Source organism: Dendronephthya gigantea, unplaced genomic scaffold, assembly GCF_004324835.1.
Source record: "Dendronephthya gigantea isolate DGI-Jeju-01 unplaced genomic scaffold, DenGig_1.0 000050F, whole genome shotgun sequence".
In the NCBI taxonomy this organism is placed as follows: Eukaryota; Metazoa; Cnidaria; class Anthozoa; order Malacalcyonacea; family Nephtheidae; genus Dendronephthya; species Dendronephthya gigantea.
The window spans coordinates 665,363-686,072 of NW_021163060.1; the positions used below are offsets into that span (position 1 = coordinate 665,363).

Below are 20,710 nucleotides of genomic sequence, written 5' to 3' on the forward strand. Positions count from 1 at the left end.
GAATATTTATTTTAACAATCTGTAATATAGTGTGCAGGTATTGAAATAGTTTTGTAATAAAAAAATAGATTCCACAAAGTGAAATACTGTTTTGGCCAGCCTAGGAGTTTCAAAAATACTGCAATTTACTTGTACGCAAAATTAGATGAGTAAGGACGTTTATATAATGTACAATTTAAAGAATTTGGAGCATTTGAAGACATTTTACAACACTGTCAACGAACGCAGTATATTTTATTGTTTGGGAAATCAGGAATGATATTTTAAAACAATGATATGCTACAGTTCTTCCTTCACGATATTCTCAACCTTCTGTACGAATTTCCAAACATCGTCGGCGAAAAGTTCTGGTTCTTGAAAGGCGGCAAAATGCCCTCCTCGCGGCATTTCCGTGAATTGAACGATATTTGGAAAGGCAACATGTAACCAAGCTTGCGGTATCTGAAAAATTTCGTGTGGAAAATTCGCCATAGCAGTTGGAAGCGATATTGGGCATCTATAGGTTGAGATATAATAATCCATAGTAAGTTTATTATGGCAGGATTGTTCTAGCTTTCTTTCTCTGAAAACTACAGATAACTAAACTTTCTTCAACATCAATGAGTTGTATATATTCTGTCTTCACTTCTGAACTGAACTGTTCTTCCTCAAAGGACAGTGATGATCATTCATATTTTGAAAAATATCTAGTGAAACAAGATTGAAACTTACGCCAATGACCGGTCAATCTTGTTTTCCCTGTACAATCTCATGGCAGAGGGCATACTCTCTGTCAACCAGTACAGCATGATATTTGTAATAAGTTCATCCTTTGTGAACTTTGATTCCAAACAAGAGAAATTTTGATGGCCTTTACATCCGGACCAAGTGAAGAATTTTTCCAAGATATAATTTGCCAGACCAAGAGGTGAGTCATTCAATGCCACACCAACACTCTCTGGTTTTGTTGCTGGAAGTTTCAAGGTCATTTGAATTAAGGTGTAATCCCTTGCAACCAATTTAACTATCCAATTTAACTAACATTTGCAATCTCAACAACTAGCAGAAAAATCATCTGTTGTTTGATGAATTGGAGTGAAAACAGTGGTGATATCTGTTCACATGCTTTTGGAGGTAAATATAGAAGAAACTAAGTCAAGTAAAATACTGTTGGGTGTTGAAGATGGATCTTTTTGCTATTCAACCAGGACCAGACCACCCAAGCTCTTACCTTGAACATGAAAATAACCAGATTCCCAAAGAAGTTTGCCAAAGAAATCTTTCAAAGGAATAATTTTATGCTTTTCTGAGCCCAGAGACCAGGATGGAAAGAAATAAGCAGAGATCAAAGAGAATGGTCCGTAAGGTGGTCCAGTTACAAACATGTTCAGATGAATACCTTTGATGTGACTGAAGACAAAAAAGTCAATGAGACATTTGGTTGGTTGTTGACCATCTAGTTGGTTTGGCGATCATGGATATGATATCATTATATTGAATGAGGCCATTCTTGTTGGAATGGTATGTTACTTGGGTGATGATAGTGTAAATAAAGGGGAGCAATGAGTTGATCATGTCTAGTACAAGACACCTTTGCCCTTTCCCCACTATGAATGACATATTGAATGTTGCCCAAATGATCTAGCTTGGGTCATGAGTAGGTGGGTCAATCATAGGTAGGTGGGTCAATCATAGGTAGGTGGGTCAATGAACCATAAATAGATGGGTGGGTTGATCATGGGATGTCAGTTAATCCTGGGTAGGTGGGTCAACTATGGGTAAGTGCGTTAAATATGAGTAGGGGGGTCAATTGTGGGATGTCAATGAATCCTAGGTAGGGAAGTCAATCAGTGGAAGGTAGTTCAAACTTGTTGACTAGAATTTACACCAATTGATGCATTTATACCTTGTGTCAATTAATGCCATAGCTCTAGCGATGCCTGAGCCCCAATCCCCTCCTTGTACATAATACTTGCCATGCCCAAGTCTTGCCATGAGCTTTCTAAACAGGTTTGCAATTTGTAGTGGACCAAGCCCTGACTTATGAGGAGCCTCAGAGAAGATATACCCAGGCAAAGATGGGCATATCACCTCGAAACTAAAATCATCCTTGGACCTTCCTGTGAGAAGCGGAATTGCTTTGTAAAACTCGTAAAAGGATCCAGGCCAGCCATGAATGAGCATGATTGGTATAACTTTCCGGGTTTGCATCTGGGGTTTTACATGAATGTAGTGTATCTCAATGCCATCAATGGTGGCTGTGTAATGTTTGAACTGGTTTATACGCTTTTCTTGTTCTCTCCATTTGAATTCATTTAACCAATATCTAAAACAAAAATTGTACATCTGTACTAAATGAAATCTTAAATTACAACTTAAGTCTTGCAAGTCCAACTTTACCTTACAAATTCTTTCAACTCTTGAGTATTGCTTCCGTAGGACCAGTTTGTATTTTCCAAGGCGCGAAAATACCTTGCATTGCTCAAGCGCTTTTTTAAATCTTCCAACTTTTCGTCTTCAAATTGAATCGCAGGCAATTCCTCGATGTGAATATCATCGATGAGTGGAGGGGTCGCTGGAGCCTCGTCCGATGGCCCCCACCATTGGTTGGTTGCGACCGGTGGGGTTATGTATGTGTTGAGGGCACGAAATCCGAGGATGATTGCAAGTAGCAAAACCAAAAAACTTGTAACAATTACAGCGAACGTTTTCATTGTTACATTTAAAACTCAACAAACGAATAAGGGCAAAGTCTTCTAAAATGCAACATTCAACATCGCAACATTCATTATGTGAGGTAATCCCGCCGGAAGTGCCTTGGAATACGCGTGATTCCAGTTAAGTGCTCTTAAGTGTGAAGGCACGTGGGGATTTACATGTATTTGTACCCTTGACGGGGGGGGACTTGTTAATTTCTGAAATGAATTGCTCATTTCAATCAGGACTTAGAGAAATATTAAGTGCGGGGAATTTGAATTTTTCTTTCAACTTGCAATGTAATTGTACTTCTAAAATATACATCACTAAAAAGTAGAGTTGCATTACAAGTTGCACGTAGATATACCAGCATGGAAGTAACCGATGCGGTATTTAATGAAATATTGGACAAGGTTTTGTTCCGGGAGAAGCAAGTTTCCACACTTTTGAATTTATTCAACAAAAGAAAAGCTTGTTCTTGTGCGAGTATATTTATATATGGTCACACGGCGACAGGAAAGAATTATCTTCTGGAAACTATATTTGAAAAACTTCAGGTAGAGCTTTAATATAGGTTTTTATAATGCCTGTTTCAAGCACTGATCAAACGAGATATTCAATATCCTCCCCAATTTGAAATTCTAAGACAAGAGGAATGAGAGATTTATCATTTACAAGAGTGTTTGAATTATGTGTTTCAGAATGATGGGTATGTGGACATAAAACCTTAAATACCTACTTTTAACTGTGGGTTTAAGTTATCACTTATCACCAAGTTAATCCTCTAGCACACAAAAACAGATATTTGCTTGTATTTTCCTTAAGGCTTTCTTCTTATCGAAATGTTCATTTCATTTTTTCCATATCTCATTATCTACTCTTTACTATCGTTCACATACCCATTTTGAAGTAAAACAACTCCTAAATCCAACATTCCTGACTAGTTACACAGATTTGAGTCATCTGAGAGTGTAAGTTGAGTATATTTATCAATAAATTCTAACAAATAGTAGGTATTTTTGTAAAACTCAATCTTGATGCATTGCCTGCAATTGGGTTAAACAATCCCTTCTTTATAGCTCCCAAATATTTTTGTCAACTGTGTTGAATGTTTTAATGGAAGATTGATGTTTGAAGACATATTAAACAGTGTCCTAAAACTGCAACAAAATGGCGAGAAAGATGCTGAATTTATACGATGTGACAACATGAATGACTTTATCAAGATTATGAAAAAACTGTTGACAGTTGAGAATTTTGGAGATGAAACTTTATTCATAACCATTGACAAGTGTGAGCGACTTAGAGAAATGGAGCTGAATCTTCTGCCAGCATTTTCGAGGCTCAATGAACTGACAGGCTGCAATATCTGTGTTTTATTTATAAGTGATATAGTTTTTGAAAAGTTTAGACAAGGAACAGGTGTTCGAGAGCCATTCCAGGTGACATTTCCAGATTATTCAAGGAAAGAATTGTTAGAGATAATGTGTTTAGATGCTCCAGAAGAACATCCAGCAGAATTTTACGATGGTTATTGTCAGCTGTTGCTGAGCGTGTTTTATAATGTCTGTCGAGATTTGAGAGAATTGAGACATTTGGTGAGGGTTTGTTTAACTTTTACTTTGATTTTACTTTGATATATACCTAATTTTTTAGGCATCTTTCCCGTTTTATTTCTTAACAAAACTGCTTTTGTTCATGTCATCATTGCTTTGTCAACACAATTTTGAGGAATGCCTCCTAACTTGGGCAGACAATGGGCACACATGTTTAGCTTGGTGTCGATGCTATTCATCACTTCTTAGTGGAAATTGAAGTCACAGAGATTTGCTTGTAAATATGAATTCATTTTGGCTTAAAATTTCACATGCAGGCACAGCTAAATTTTCCCAAGTATTGTGAACCAATTACTACTGGAGAAGCAGATTATGCCAATGTCAAGAAACTGTGGCGAAACATTGAGCCATATCTCAAAAAAGCAATGAGTACTGTCTTTCTACATGAAGTATCCAGCAGCCAATGGGAACAAATGCAAGAGGGAACACATGGAATAAAAGGTGAATTTTGCAACTATGATTTTTCATGGAAATTAAAGTCTTGTGAGAACTGGTAGAGCTATCCAGTATAAATAAAATTAGTTTAACATAGGCTTCCTCCTTTATCAATAAGAGATGATCCTTACTTGAACTCTAGGATGTAACAAACAGTTCCAAACTGGTGGAAATATAAAACAATATAAAAATAGTAGTGGTGCTATAGAACTATAAATGCAAACTGGAAAGTTTAATAAATTTAGTATTTAGACTTGGTTTTATTCTCTGTACTTTAGTATATTTAACCCCTTGTTGTAATAAGTATAAAAAACGCAATATTCATAACTATAACCTTGGTTTTAGGTCTCTCAAGTTATTCAACAGTGGAACTTCCATTTTATTCAAAATACTTGTTAATCGCAGCTTACCTCGCCTCACACAATCCTGCCAAAACCGACCGACAGTTCTTCTGCAAAACGACGGCAAAGAAAATGACAAAACGCGCGAAAGTTGCCGCGAAAACTGGCGCGAAAACCAGCAGCCAGTTGAAAGGTAAAGTTACAGATAGAATAGTACTTCATTCAATTACAACAATTATAATTGGAACTTTTTGCAAATGAATTGTAGCAATTTTCGGCCTAAATGTGCATAATGCAATTGGTTTTGTTCCAATTAATGACAATTTTTACTTGTTGCAATATATCTTTTATAAGAGTTGTGAGTGAAAAGTTTGTAGATTTTTTCGTGTGGTTTATTGATGGTCACCTTCAAAGCTAACCCAAACTTCTTTATCTTAGGCCCACACATGTTTGTCCTGGATCGATTGATGGCGATATTTTACAGTATTGTCGATGAGAAAGTTCCCGCATCGGCTGTTATTTTGAGCCAGCTCTCGTCGCTTGTAACTCTGCGGTTTTTGTCGCAAGTTTCGGCGAACGACCAACTAGATTCTCCAAAATACAAATGCCTTGTGTCTTTAGAGTTGATCAAAGCAATCGCAAGGCAATTAGAATTTGATTTAGGCCAGTATTTGTATGATTTTATCAATCAATAGGTGAAGTAGGTTATATTATAGTATGTGTTAATTAGGGTGTTTGTGTGAAATTTTTTCTAATTCAACTTCACTATCAATTTTGGTCAATTGACGGAATGTTTATTCAGTGTTTCACCTTTAGCCTTCCTCAATGTCAGTTGACATGATCAACTGGTTTTTCAATGTCAGTTGACCATTACCATGGTCATTGCAATAGTACTAGCTTGGCTAGGTCATAGCGTGTGATCATTTACTACATTTAGATCGAATCCTACGATATCACACTGACTTGTACTCTATCACTGGATTGACTCAGTGAGTTCCGCCGCCCACTGTGCCCCGCCCACTTTGCCCCGCCCATGGTGCCATCCCACACCACCGGTCACGTGTCGGTCGCATGTTCCTTGACCGGTATTTAAATATACAAACATGGCGACAGAAGCCATTCGCACGAATATAGTTCACTCGTGTTTAATTTCGCTTTAAATCAAAAATAACCATCTGACTTCCGTAATACATTTTGTGTAGATAAATCGACATATGGGCAATCAAATAATGAAATCTTGTAAAAAAATATGAATTATTTTGGGCGTTTAGTGAATGGAATAAAGGGCTACTACAGCGAAATTAATTCGGCAACTCTTACGGGTGCTATCGATATTATTGTTGTTCGGCAAGCAGATGGCTCGTTTGTCGGATCGCCGTTTCATGTACGTTTTGGTAAAATCGGTGTTCTTCGAAGTAGAGAAAAAGTCGTAAGTAAACCACTTTCCTTCATGTATTTCTTTAGAAGTTGTTATGTTCTTATGTATATATTTATACGTCTAATGTAGTAATATTTACACAATATTATAGCTGGTTTAAATGGCATTTATTTTCCCTTTCATTATTAACGTTTTTAGGACGTTTTAACTTGTTAAAAGTGCAAATAATTTCCTTGAAATGCTTATTATTTCAAGCTGTCTCAGCAGAAATTATCACGCGCTAATTATTAAATCGTTATAATCAACTGGAAATATCTTGCTGGTTATATTATTGTTACTATAGCAATTTTCTCAGCAGCGTTTCCGAAACTGCTTTGTTGATATCAGCTTGCCTGTTGAGACACCAGGAAATGATAACTTTAGATTTGGTTTGGCAAGGTGAAAAATTGTCAGTAAATCACTGTGATCGAATCACAATGGTTTATGTAGGTGTGTGTGTTGTTGTAAATGGTAGAGTTATTAGATCAATAAATCTGAATGAGTAATTGAGATGGGCAGACCCTCATTACCCATTCTTTTTCTCTCAAGTATTTTCTTAGAATTCTTTTTCTCTGAAATTTTTTCTTACAATTCATTTTCTTTCAAATATATTCTTACAATTCTTTTTCTATCAAATATATTCTTAGAATTCTTTTTCTCTTAAATATATCCTTACAATTCTTTTTCTCTCAAATATATTCCTAAATGTTTCCTATATTTTTAATTGAAAGCAATGCAGGTTATTGATGAGTAATGGCTAAAGAAGTGCTAATGGTTATTTTCATCGTTAGGGTTGAAATTAACCTTTACTAATGAATATGCAAACTTAACCTCGCTCCATAGGAGCAATTTAACTTCTGTCAGTGGGTAAAAGCATTGGAAATTAGTAAAATATATGTATCTTAATCTTACTTCCATTAACACCACATTAATTAGCTGTAGTGGAAAGACCATAGCTACAAGATTTCTTAAAACCTTCTTAGCAATTAGGTAATCAACATATCCTTGACATTTCGAGACTGCTTAGGCTTAAACAACCCTTGATAACCTGATTGAGATCAGAAATACAAAGTCTCGCTGAAATAAGGTTCAATGCATTCGACCTTATGCCTAAATTTAATTTCTCAAGGTTGATATTAGCATCAATGATGAACCAGTCGATCTCCACATGAAGCTAGGAGAAGGTGGCGAGGCATTTTTTGTTGAGCCTTGTGCTTCGGAAGATGTCCCGCTTCATCTTTGTACATCTCCGATACCTGACGTTGAGAGCTTGATGAGCAAAGGCATTGCGAAGCTCAAGAGACAGATAAAGGTTGGTGCAAAAGATGATAGAAACCGAACAGAATATTGGATTAGAAATTAATATTTTGAGAATAGCACTTTAACATGAATGAATAAATGACTACTAACTGGATGGTCAAAGTAGCCAATAAATGCTGCTATGTTCCTAAAACATTTGATGAGTGTGAAGCACTTCTAATCTATGCTCCGAATGCTTCTGTTCAGGAGATACATTTAGTACAATAATTTGTGCTGTTGTTACATCATCAAAGCTGACTGATTAAATCTTATCTTAGGAAACAGAACAGCAGTCATTCGACAGTGACAATCAAGATAACAGTTTTCCGAACAAGATTGACAGTTCAAAAAGCCTAAAGTTAGACAGCGATAATGACAACGAAAGCTTTTGTGAATCTGATGCAAAGCAGAATGACGCTACCTTGGTATATCCTTTTTTTATACCCAAATTAAATTGCGGGGCAAAACTATATATTTAGCATAGACAACTGATATGGTATTAAATACTATTTCTAGGAAAGCGAAGAACAAGGGAGTTTAATTGTAAAAAGATCTGCAAATATTTCTGTTCCTGGAAAGAGAAGTAACTATGTATGGAAATTGATCTAATTGATACATACTATCCAGTCTATCCAGGCTTAATTATGTTTTTCACAATATCTTTAGACTAAATTTCTTTAGTAAAACTAATATTTATTCAAAAGAGTATACTATATATTATTATCGAAAAGAAAAGATATAAAAAATCCTCAAAAAAACTCAGTTAAAAACTGTTTGAACAATGAACACATGTATGAAATGTATTCAATTGCGCCAAAGATATTGCGTGAACAATTCCGATCAATCGATCAAAATAATTCGTTTTTTAAAAGCTTATTCTATCAATGAATTGTTTTTTAGAAAACTCACCAAGTTTTGAACGAATTTTATCCCTTCTCAGACCTCGACAGTCCTCTAAACACGCCAGAACAACAAAGGTGAATAAAATGAAAACAAAATACGTACACAAATCGTTTATAAATCACATTCAAAGCTGTACAAGTTGTATATGTATTAAAAAAACATATTATCACCTGTTCCAAGTTGATTTCACTTGAAAAAACTGTGCATTCATTGCATATTTAGCCCGATAAACACCCAACCGCCGAGTCCACAACGATACTCGAGTGATACCGAAGTAAATTATCAAAGCGGAAAGGAAAATATGAAAAATACGGCCACAGAACAAGCTACTTGGAACTGGGGAAGATTACCACAGGTTAGACTTCCCTAAATAAAGCCAAATTCTGCTTTTTCGGCCGTTAAAAATGGTCAATTCACTGCAGTATTTTCAATTTGCAAATTTCCAACTAAGCTCGATCTTCATTTCGCGCGCTTCCTCGCTAAAACCGACCAATGAAAAGCGCCGTTCTATCACGCTCCCGCCGAAATGCGCTGCTGTCGTCATTTGAAAACTAATTTCATTCCATTTCAACGAATCGATGTCTGTAAACAGTATTTATATGTAAAGTGTTAAAATTTCCCTTTTTCAAGTTTTTTTATGGAATAATAGTGATTTTCAATATTAAAGGATTGAGTTTGAAAGCCATGCAGCAAAGACTTTGCACTGTCGAAAATGTGCATTTCCCGGCAATTCTCGCACCAGAATAATTAAATAGAAGTACGCCGCTTGCTCGTCATCTTCATAATTTGCCAGGGGGGGAGTGGAGGGGGGTGGAGACACCTGCCCTTTTTCTCCAGATGGGGGCAAGGGGGGTGTTCAATACAGAAGTGCTCAGACTGTTGTATACCTTTGGAAACAATGTTTTAACCGCATTTTCTGCCTGGGTTTTCTTTTATAATAACTGGCACTACTCTCTCGCTGAAGAGTAGGATTCTTGAGGCATTAGACCGAGTGAAATACCAAGGTACCAACAGGTAACTTTGATATTTCTAGGGATTGGAGAGCAGCACTACCGAAAGAAAACCAATATCAGGTATTTGTTGTTATCAGTATTTCAACTATACACGTCGCGTTGGGGTTTACTAAAGAATGATGATTGTTTTATCAATGTTGTATGTCCATCCATTCCTAGAATTGAAGAAGGAGACGAAGAAATCCAAGACAAAATCCTTCGTGAAAACGAAAACTACCAAGGTACAAAAATTATTTATTCATTTGTATGCAAGATTTTCTGCCATTCAAGTTTGGGTATTTTTGCTGAATGAATGTTATTTTTAAAGGATATTGGTGAAGGAATGTACTTGGACGAGTTGCTTTCTCTTGATGAGGAAGTTGCTAATCTTTACCTTCAACAGACGGCAAGGTTTGTAACTCTAACTGATAGAGCTATCCAGTATAAATAAAGTTAGTTTAGTTTAGGTTTCCTTCTGTAGTAACACTGGATCAATAAGAGATGATCCTTACTGGAACTCTATCGATAAGAATTTTTCATGTTTTCCAAAGATCTGACAAAGAAACGTCGACAGCAAACAAGCAGGCGACAAACCACAGAAACACGATGCAAACATCGAAAAGTGAATCCCAAATACATAAAATTGACAAGTCGAATTCCAAGAGAAAAGACGAGAATGCTAAAACAACGGTTGAGTGTATCAAAAGTGACTCGGAACTTAGCAATAGCTACGAAAGAAGCTCAGAATTTGAATGTGGAAAAAACGGTGTTAAAAATGACGTCATAGACGGAATAAAAAGCGACTCGGAGGTGAGCAGAAGCGACGCGGAATCGGGACTGGGATCATCAGTATCCGTCTCGCCCGATGAATCGAAGCTTGATGAGCAGCATGATCAATATTCTGACATTTCGTTATCATTGTGTGGCGATATTAGACGTGGAAAAGTTTCTTTGGGTAAGATATTTGTTGTCATAGTCGTGGGTTTTGTGATGGTGTCTAATGGTGCCCACAGAAGGGTATAAAAATTGCACTTTTTCGTTATAGAACGTTTCATGGAATCGTCTGTGAGTTTTGAAGATTTTGCAAAAGAGCCTACTCAAATTTTATCAAATCCTAAGCTGGTCGTTCGCATCGACGATAGGTGGGCGTTTCGTTTTATTTAATTTATATGATGTTTCATAATGAAAGAGAATCGCGTATTAACAAGTGCACTTTTTGAATAAATCATAACCATGCTCTTTGCGTATAGGTCTTAGCTAAGTATTTCAATTATAATTTTGGTTAAAGGAGACTTATCTAAGTTGAAGTTTGAGGATGATTCTATGAGTCACTGGTGGGAGTGCGGAGTCACAAGTTGATAACAAAGTTGATCATCACAAAATGTCAAATTTCATTGTCTTCTGTAGATATTACAACTCCAGCGTGGCTGTTCCAATGCTTATATCTTTCATGGTGTATCAAAGACCTCTGCCTAAGGTGGGCTCCTAAATCTTTTTAGAAATGATGGAGTACCTGCTTGAAATTTATGTTTCTAAACTTGCTCCATCGTTTTTCTACTTTTCAAATTATAAATTATTTGTCTTTTTCGAAACTCTTCATTTCAATAAAAACACTTTATGACAATATGCGGGCAACAATTTTTCACTTGTTTCCCTGGCGGGAAACATTGCATTTATTTAAAGTCATGTGACTACGAATGAACCAGTTACATTTAAAATACACAGCACCTATATAACAATAGTTAATCCATGTATTTCCTGTATCTCAACCAGATTACTGTGGATGCCTTGGTCAAAGAACATATGCCGAAGAAGTCAAAGCGACGTGGATATGCGTCATGGTTTTCTTCCTGGAGATCTCCTCCAGAACATGTAAGTTTTTTCCATAGACCTCTAAAGTGTCTGTGCTGTGACGTCGTTTGAAGTCAAAGCATGATTCCGATTGACCAATGCGGCCTTTTTCCTGCTAAAGTATATTGCTGCTCCACTGGAAATAGCCAGTGTGAGATGTAATCCATCTTGAAATCTCAAAAACTCCGTTAGAACGAGAGCACGGATGAAGATGTCCAAGATGGTGATCGCAGCAAATGGCAGACTGAAAGCTTGGATGAAACCGACAGTTTGCCACGAGATGAAACTCCCGAACCGTTGCAAGAGATCCCGGAGAATGGTGCCGAGATGGAATTGAGTGTGTCGTCAACTGATACCATGACAACCGAGACTTACAAGAAAGTCTTGGAGCTTTCCTCTGACCAACTGGTAAGTTCTACTCGTCTCCAGAAGGGTGCGATTTATCCCCATTTCTCGGGGGGCACTACCACTGAAACTGTAAAATTGTGTATCATACATTCAAGTGTTGCTGCCATTGTATAAATTGTATTTCCTCTCTTCAGGCGAGCCTGAATCTCAAAGACGGAGCCAACGAAGTAACATTTTCGGTCACGACAAAATATCAGGTATAAACAACGTGGCCTTTGAAACTTTCAATATTCACTATTCAGACGGTTCTTGTTTTGTAATCGATGTGATATTTTCTCTTTTAGGGAACAGCAAGTTGCTCCGCTTCGATATTTCTGTACAATTATAACGACAAAATAATCATTTCTGATATTGACGGAACGATTACAAAGTGAGTCCGATTTACCAGAAAACGTTCGATGGATGATTCAATGTATATAATTCTCTCATGCAACTGTCTGATACTTTGTGCAAATTCTACACGTTGCTTTTTTGCAGGTCTGATGTTTTAGGACAAATTTTACCTGCTAGTTTCTGGGCTCAGTCCGGAGTGGTGAGTTCCATATTTATCACCTTATAATAATGTTTTCCAAGCCAGTTGTTCTAACATTGTTTGACTTCCACCCTCTTTATCTTTCAGGCGAAATTATTTAGCTCAATACAAAAAAATAGTTATAAGTTTATGTATTTATCTGCACGGCCTATTGGCCAGGTTGGTATCTATAAAACTTTGCTGAATTTTTTTACCTTGTATTTCTAAACACAGAGAGTTTTATTGCTAGTTTTTGTTTCATTTTCAATGCCATTTTTTTATCTCTAAATAGGCTGAGTTGACGAGACAACATTTAAGAAGTGTTGTTCAGGAAAATCTTGGATTACCTAATGGTCCATTGTTCCTATCACCCAGCTCGCTTATAAAGGCTTTTCACAGGTTTATTTGACGTATAATTTAATGTTTGACGTGATACAAATAACTGAAATAAGGCTGGAAAAGTAATTAGGAGGGCTGAACTTCCCGTGGTGCTTTGAGAAGACAGCTTAGCGATGTTCGGTCAATATAGAGAAGTTGGTTTCAAAAAGTTGGTAACCCGTGTATTTTGTCGGCCATAAATTTAACATTTTACTAGGGCATGGCTCTTGGGAAAAGGAGAGGTGTAAATGTCTGTAGGCAGAATTTCAAGGAAAGAATTTCTCTCAAAATCCGGGCATGGCATGCAATCAGGCCAATTAATGGTGAAACTCCTCCGCTTTTTTCTAGAGAGGTGATCGAGAAGAAGCCTGAAGATTTCAAAATACCATGTTTAAGAAACATTCGGAAATTGTTCCCAGAGAAAAACGAACCATTTTTCGCTGGATTTGGAAATAGAACAAACGTGAGTTTTTTCAGCTAACCACTATACAATAAACTTAATGCAACGTTATATATTTTACTATTAAAGCGCCTGGGTACGAGGCTAAGTTACTTTGGTAAAAAATTTGGTTTCTTTATTTTTAGGACGTTTTGTCGTACCGTGCTGTCGGTATTCCTGTTCAAAGAGTTTTTACGATAAATCATAAAGTAAGATTGTGTGCATTGATTCTTGTGTCCGTGGTTTGACGTTTGAACAACGCATGTATTTTTTTGTTTTCTAAATTTCTTTGAATCTTCTACTACAGGGCGAAGTAAAGAATGAATTCACAAATGCATTCCAGTCTTCGTAAGTGTGTTTTACAGAATCTGTATTTGCATGGCTCACTCAATGAGGTTTTATGTTGAAATAAACCGCGAAATCGGGCCCGAATCAATAATAGAAATGAATATTAGCAAACATGAAAATTTGGGGCACTAAATCATAATATTTCCAAGCCAGTGGCCGGTTGTATAAAACCCTAAACTACAGTTTGCATAGTTAAATCCTAACTCAGAAATACACAACTTTGATTGGCCAATTCCTGTCACTAACTACAGTTAATTGTGAGTTAATGAGAAAGAGTTTTTTTAGCCCCTTTGTGAAGCATTAAGTCATTTATCGGCCGCTTTCAAAATTTAGTTACACTGAGATGCAAGATTTAGTCGACCAAATGTTCCCGCCATATCTCGAGGAAACAACGAGTCTGGTCGCCTCAGACGAGTTTAGCGCGTTTACTTTCTGGCGGACACCGCTGACCATAGTGAATGAAGACAAAGCTTTGGAGCGAACGGATTCGGCGCTGGTAGCCAAGGCTTCGACATAACAAGGTTTGAGACACCCATACATTCACCTCGGATCAGGTGTGCGTGGGTCACCCCACTGATCCAAAACGTACACTGGAGAGCGCTGCATATTGCGATGGATGATAGTCCAGTTGTGGGGAAGGGATTCGGTCAAACACCTGTTCCGAGGCTAACCGTACGTACTTATAGAATATTACACAGAGATTTGCTCGGATATTTTTGAAATTTACATCGATGACATAGTTGCTAGAATGATTGAGGGCGGTGGACTTGGGTGGACCTTAATTTGTATCATAATATTTTTAAATTTCGACGGGAAAATAAGTTTTGCTTATTCCGAACTTTCGAGGAAAGAATTAATTTATATAGAGCTTATTATAACGGATAAATTTTTATGGTTATTAAAAATAGTGCATATTTAAAGAACTGAGATGAGAAAATTTGGGTGAATTTGAAATAAATAAATACAAACGAAAAACGGAAACGCGAATTTCCCCAGCATGACAAAGACAATAGTCAGATAAACAAATAAACAGACACGGAAGAGCAATTGATTTTGCCAAGCGCTTTTAAAACAATGGTAAGGTAAACAAATTAAGGCTAGGAAATGAACAAACAAATTGCTGGTTTATTTAAATCATGTAAATAACAAAACAATGGCAAATAGTCGGAACGTGGCTGGTTTTTGCCAACTTATCCTGACAGCGCATTTTGCCGGAGGAAATCGGTTAAACCACTAACCACAACAGCGCAATCAACACCCTAACGTGCGCGTCTCGCCGCTTCGATAAGCGCAGATCGATTGGTCCAGATTGACCTTGCGGAAATACCCAGCTATGAACTTGATGAATTTTCTAGTCTTACGTAACGTACTTTAAGACCGAAAACGAAAATGCATCGTCACCAGTGAACGGCGTAGAAGGTAGTCGAAATTGCGAAAATAAGAACATCACGTTTCGCAAACATCGAGACGCGCATGTAATGCAAATGTTTTGCTGTTGTTAACGCGTTCGGTAATATCCATAACGCGCGCGCGCGTGTGTGTTTTTCTGTATCACAACTTGAATTTGAAGGTCGAATGCCATATATCAGAGATATTTTGCTGTAGTTTGCTATCAAAGATAATTTGAACGCAAATTACAGCATCGAAAAGGTTGGCAATATACCGTCTGAAGTTCGGGACGGGCGGGAGAAGGACGGGCTCTCCGACGATTCGGGAACTTGAATTTTCGACCAGCCGAATTGGTGCGGGTACGAATTCAAAGCACTTTTATCGTGGACGCGTTGAATCTGGAGAGGGTCGTGGAGATTTCTTTGAAACACAAATAGTTTGCGTTGAAGAAATCTACAGGAGTTCTGGTTTGATATTTGCCGCCGTGAAAACGAAAGAAAATCATCCTGGGGCAGGTAAATGTAATCGATATTTTGTATTTTCCGGAACGGGGCTGCCGTTTTTTCGTGTCGCTGCGTCTTTTCTTGGTGTGTGTGCATGTTACCCGTGACGCACCAATGTTTTGTTCTCTTATTCAAGGGGGGGGGGGGTGATGCCTCGATCAAAACGCTGCAAAGTGTGTTTTATATAACGCCAACTCGTATTGTTGTGTTTAGATCTATCGATTGTTCGTACAAGCAAAAGAACTCTGAAAGAGTATCCACGGATGTCAAACCAGCATGGGATAGTAAAAAACAACGAAGAACATTATTCGCTGTTGTTCAACAACAACGTGTTTTTTAAAGGTACGAACGGACCCAACCACGCATGCGTCACCAAAAACGAACAGGAGGAGAAATGTACAGTCCTGTTTCCCGATGGAAATACGAGGCGGATATTAGCAAACGACTTCATTTGGTTAGGTTTTCAAAAGTTGCCAAGAACATATTGGCCTAACGGATTAGTTTCTGGTACTAAACCATCAGTGAAAGTTCTTGATCAAATCGAGTCACTTGTCGGAAAAGGAAGGAAAGATGTCTTAGCACTACCAAGAATGTTGAAAGCCATACGAAGTGGGGAAGATTTGATGCGATTGAGAAAACTAGGAAATGCTCAGTGTGAAAATCGAGGTCGCATTAAAGAGTATTCCGGTGAACAATGTAGTGTGGGACCCTTTTCAGCATCATCCGGAGTAAAACCAAGGTCTGTCTGTGGTAATGATAAGAGATATTTTAACTTGCATTCACATCTTTACATTGCCAACAGACGTTTGGCAAATGTTGTTTCGACAACCTTGTTGTGCTTTCACGTCGAGTTGTTATTTTGATTGATTGTAAACTTCGTTAGGAATCGCAAAGATTTCGCGTTTACCCTCCACGTTTTGTGACCGATGTGTTTTCTTCCACTTGATTAGAACCAGCGTCCTGAGGCTTCATCTCGACTCGCTGGAAACCGAAGCGACAGCACAACGCGAAGCGACAAACATCCGTAGATCACCTTGTAATAATTCAGGTAAGATATTCCCCACAAAACATGGAATATTGCCATATTGTACTCGCTTAATCCAATTACATGACGTAACACGATCGAAGTCGCGTGCAAGCCTGTCAACTATTTTGCTTCGATAAATCACGAGAAGTCGCACTTCTCCGTCGGAAGCGTTTGGAAATGCCAACGAGATTTACAGGTCGTTGGTTGTTTAAACCAAGCTTGAGGTTCGAAGCGGGGATTCGTATAATCCGCTCTTCGCCGTTTGCGGCAGCCTGTTTAGTATTACGCAACATAAAGTATGCATACGTTGGAATTAATTCTCATTATAACACCATTTATGCACATGTCGAAACATTTCGAAATGCACATGCTACTTCGTGTTTATTAAAAACCCGTGAAATCGTCGATGAAAGAAGGAGTATTCTGGTAGATTTTTCAGACAATGTGTCGTTGAGTATGTGCCAAAGGTACGTGTTCACAAACGATTCGTTTATGCGCCATAATTTCTATCTATTTCGCAATGTTTTGAAAATCTATAGCTTTGTTAAACACACCACAGCAGACGAATCTAGAGAGTTCCATTCGCATATTACATTGCTCATCGATCTTTACTCGTGCAAATAAGGCCCTTATACTCGTGAATTTCTTCGGAAAATATCAGTTCGCAAAATGTTGCAATTACTATATTACTTTTTTATCTAAATTTTAAAATCTTATTGTATGTAATAACGATATTCGCCTATTATGTGTTGCTAATTAATCTTTCAAAGGTCAAGGATAACGTGTCGCGTTAAGTGGGCTGGAACTAGGATAATATTTTTTCACCGAGTCACGTAGTTATAAACGTTGCCTTGTTATGCAACTTATGCCTTACTTATATGGTCAGATGTACAGTTAAGCCCGTGAAATTAAGACGCTTTTTAAATCGGTTAGATTCCGGCAAAGTCGAAAATCTGTCGCCATCTCATTTCTTCACGATAATATATTCGAGCAATGATGATGATGCATAGGATTGTTCTATAAAAAGAGTTGTAAGAAACAAATTATACCTTCTCTCGAGGCGCTGGGCACTGGTCTCTAAACTCTAGCTTAAAAACTAGTATCTCAGTCCATTGTCCGATTGAATTTAGCGAACAGAATTATTTGATGATTTAAAAAAATATTTAATCAGGATGTAGAACACCGTCAATCAGTACAAGTTTTTTAAATATTTGGCGTGTAAAAAAAATTAGAGTTCTTATCAAAATTATTTTTGTTATTTTGTAACTAGAGAAGAAGTCTTTCTGTGAGGTGCATGGTTCGAAAGTTTTTACATCGAAATAAATCTGAGTATTTTTGGGCTTCAATTCTTGATTGGGTAAATGAATATCCTTTAACAGAAAAACCACTGAGTCTTTGTAATACATAACTTCAGTCATAGACATATATCGAAGCGAAAAGGAAGGTCTCAATATTTAACGCGTATTCTAAATTTGGAGTTCAACCGCATGTTTTTTTCGGAGTTGTTTGGGGGAGTTTAAATGGGGCGTGAACAAGTCACGGTCTTATATTTACCCTCAAATTCCAGGCGATGGTTCCTGTTATCGGTGTGTGTTTAAGTCACAAGTAAAAATGAAAACCCGTTCGCAGGCGTACGAGAACGGTGACGTCAGTGACACTAACGATCAAAATGGCAGCAGAAAACGGCAAATAAACAATGCTGATCTTACGTCATCAGAACTGCACATAACTCCGCTGGTATGTAAATAATGGCGTTCTCTTGCGATTGATGATAGTTTTTTTCTTCTGGGAGTTTGTTGTGTTTTGCAATGTAGCTTTCCGACTGGGAAAACGAAGTTTAATAGCTATACTTCGCTCACAGCAAAATATGTGAGCATAATTCTAGTATTTTTTGGCATTCTTTTGCTAAACGGGCTTGGAAACGAAAACAAGAAAGGGGTGATAGACAGAAGTAATTTTTTCTCACCTCAATTGTAAACATTCAAAGATGTAAATAATTTCAAGTGAAGTAGCTGAACTGTTGGTAGACTGGTACCAACTTAAGGTGGCTTGTCTCGGTAGAAATCTTTTTCACTACACGTTTCCGTGAAACCTTGATTTTCCTATGCATCAATGCGCGCGCCGACCATCCCAAAGTTGTAATAACATAATATACAACGCTATTTTAGTTGGATAAAGAAGCTTCAAAGTTATTTGATTCAACAGACTTAACAAGCGAAACATTTTATGATTTAACGGACCTGACAAGGTACGTACTGTGCAGAAATATTTTGATCTAAAACAACTGTAAAATGACGATTGTGGAACATATATCTATTGTAATTCGTTCATTCATACACTTCAAAACATTCACGATTGCATCTCGTTAAATAAATACGAAGACATTCAATGTTTTATTTGAAAAACCATAGTTTCCTTGCACGGGGGGGGGGAAGGTGCCAGGTGTGGGAACTATTGACTAGGCTCTATCTAATCTCATCTTCTAAAACTTGATGAATTTTTTATTTTCCATAGTCCTGATCTATTGTCCGCTCGGCAACCAGGGGACTGGAATCAATTGAGTAACTCTTTGAATACTGATCTCTCGAATCTATCGCCGCCGGTGACCCCGCAACCTCTGGACGCTACATTACAACTGGACATGCCACCATTTGAAAGGCTTTTTGATTCTCTGCCGAGCGAATCCACGTACCCCATTGAAAACACGCAGTTGTTCGAAGAAATCGTGGCGGGAAAGCGCGCGAAACGGGAACAGCCGAGAAAATGTCGAAAGGTTTACGGCATCGATAACAAAAAGAGCTGGTGCACGCAATGCCGTTGGAAGAAAGCGTGCACAAGATTCACAAGTTAAATTGTTTTTCAAAGGTCATGCACAGCTATCCCCGCCGTGTTGCTGCCAAAAAAGTTCTTTTTAATAACTGTTTGCCCAAATATGTAACTTAATTGCTTTTCATGCATGTCAAGTTCCCCCAAATCCACAATCCAGCGCTATATCCGATTTCCGTACAACGGGCCCCAGGGTAAGTAAGAAACCTGATGCTTATTCATATGCCTATCCCATGCACATAGCTGCAGTAATTTCGCAGAAGTTGAAAGTGAATCATCAATTAAGTTTAAAAGATAAATCTTTAATGAGACTGAGGTAACCAATTTTAAATTGTTTACTGTTTCTACAATGTGTGAGGTGAAATTAACTACGTCCTGATTGTGCTGATTGGCACTAGGGAATTGTTAATTATGTCAGTCGGCGGCATATTCGTATATGAGATGTACATCAGCTTTCCTGACTAGCCCTGTAGAGACCGTTAACTGGCGGTTTTCAGGAAACCTGATGATAGCGGCAAAATCCTGATGATCGAAATTTTAAGTGTTCGCTGTCGGCCAATAAAAGTTAACATTGCCCTCAGGTTAAACATTAATTATTCACTTGAAGAAGTAAAAAATGAAAAAAAATGCTCTTTGCAGTCAACGTTTGGGGTTTACCGAATAGCAAATGTACCTAAAAGATACAGGTAAATAAAATATGAGGCAAACTTCCATCAAACACACAATTAAATCCCACTTTTGGGATACTTTTATTTATATATAACACATTTCACATAATTTTTCACAAATTTCCAATATGGCGGCCAGTGTATGTGTAATTGAGCTTTGTGATAACAATTTACGTCGTAGATGTGAAACATTTGAATGTATAAAATGACAATTTAGAGAATATATTGTATACTATAGTATTAAAAAATAAATAAATGAAAAACAGCATTGGTTTTTACTTTTTGAAGTATTAAGCTTTCCTGATTATCACTAGGAGTAAAATAACTTCTTTTAATCCACGAATGAGGCTCGGAAATCGTTCTGCACTTGTTAAGACGTTAAGAAATTTCAATTTGACTTCAACAATCAGTGATTGATTTTCTCAACTTGGCTGTTGTTTATTTCTTGAATTCTTTTTAATTATGCTGATCTTAAATTCTTAATTTATCATTAGCCTACTTCTTGATATTTCATATTATCTTCTTCCTGTTATGATGTCTTGAACATGGGAATCAAAACACCAGATAAAGACCTTTTTGAATTTTCATTCTGTTTTGGCGATCATTCTTTCAGTGCACTTTTCATTGCCTCCATTAATTCTTATAATGAGATCTATACGACTCCTGTCTTCAGTGAAATTCTT

At 37.4% G+C, this 20,710-nt stretch overlaps 4 protein-coding genes across 4 annotated transcripts; 3 read left to right on the plus strand and 1 right to left on the minus strand.

Moving 5' to 3' along the window:
* Positions 1–264: 264 nt before the first annotated feature.
* On the minus strand, positions 265–2,776 carry LOC114528402 (epoxide hydrolase 1-like). The gene is made up of 5 exons (XM_028550019.1): positions 2,380–2,776; positions 1,886–2,305; positions 1,211–1,389; positions 712–949; positions 265–496 (listed from the first exon to the last, which is right to left on the minus strand). The coding sequence occupies exons 1-5, from the start codon at positions 2,691–2,693 to the stop codon at positions 280–282; spliced, it is 1,368 nt and encodes a 455-aa protein (XP_028405820.1). The 5' UTR covers positions 2,694–2,776; the 3' UTR covers positions 265–279.
* Positions 2,777–2,935: 159 nt separating this feature from the next.
* Positions 2,936–5,794, plus strand: LOC114528403 (origin recognition complex subunit 5-like). Its single transcript, XM_028550021.1, has 5 exons — positions 2,936–3,233; positions 3,756–4,274; positions 4,550–4,733; positions 5,073–5,261; positions 5,507–5,794. Exons 1-5 carry the CDS (start codon positions 3,048–3,050, stop codon positions 5,761–5,763), a joined length of 1,335 nt encoding a protein of 444 aa, XP_028405822.1. The 5' UTR covers positions 2,936–3,047; the 3' UTR covers positions 5,764–5,794.
* A 176-nt stretch (positions 5,795–5,970) lies between these two features.
* On the plus strand, positions 5,971–14,961 carry LOC114528431 (phosphatidate phosphatase LPIN2-like). The gene is made up of 23 exons (XM_028550063.1): positions 5,971–6,497; positions 7,615–7,797; positions 8,063–8,209; positions 8,301–8,375; positions 8,685–8,761; positions 8,910–9,042; positions 9,721–9,760; positions 9,860–9,921; positions 10,008–10,090; positions 10,231–10,634; positions 10,725–10,821; positions 11,087–11,156; positions 11,453–11,551; positions 11,723–11,938; positions 12,073–12,135; positions 12,223–12,308; positions 12,416–12,470; positions 12,558–12,629; positions 12,742–12,848; positions 13,176–13,290; positions 13,413–13,475; positions 13,574–13,614; positions 13,948–14,961. The coding sequence occupies exons 1-23, from the start codon at positions 6,318–6,320 to the stop codon at positions 14,129–14,131; spliced, it is 2,652 nt and encodes an 883-aa protein (XP_028405864.1). The 5' UTR covers positions 5,971–6,317; the 3' UTR covers positions 14,132–14,961.
* A 300-nt stretch (positions 14,962–15,261) lies between these two features.
* Positions 15,262–20,276, plus strand: LOC114528432. The gene is made up of 6 exons (XM_028550064.1): positions 15,262–15,518; positions 15,720–16,245; positions 16,457–16,554; positions 18,101–18,270; positions 18,702–18,781; positions 19,048–20,276. The coding sequence occupies exons 2-6, from the start codon at positions 15,770–15,772 to the stop codon at positions 19,382–19,384; spliced, it is 1,161 nt and encodes a 386-aa protein (XP_028405865.1). The 5' UTR covers positions 15,262–15,518; positions 15,720–15,769; the 3' UTR covers positions 19,385–20,276.
* The last annotated feature ends 434 nt before the right edge of the window (positions 20,277–20,710 follow it).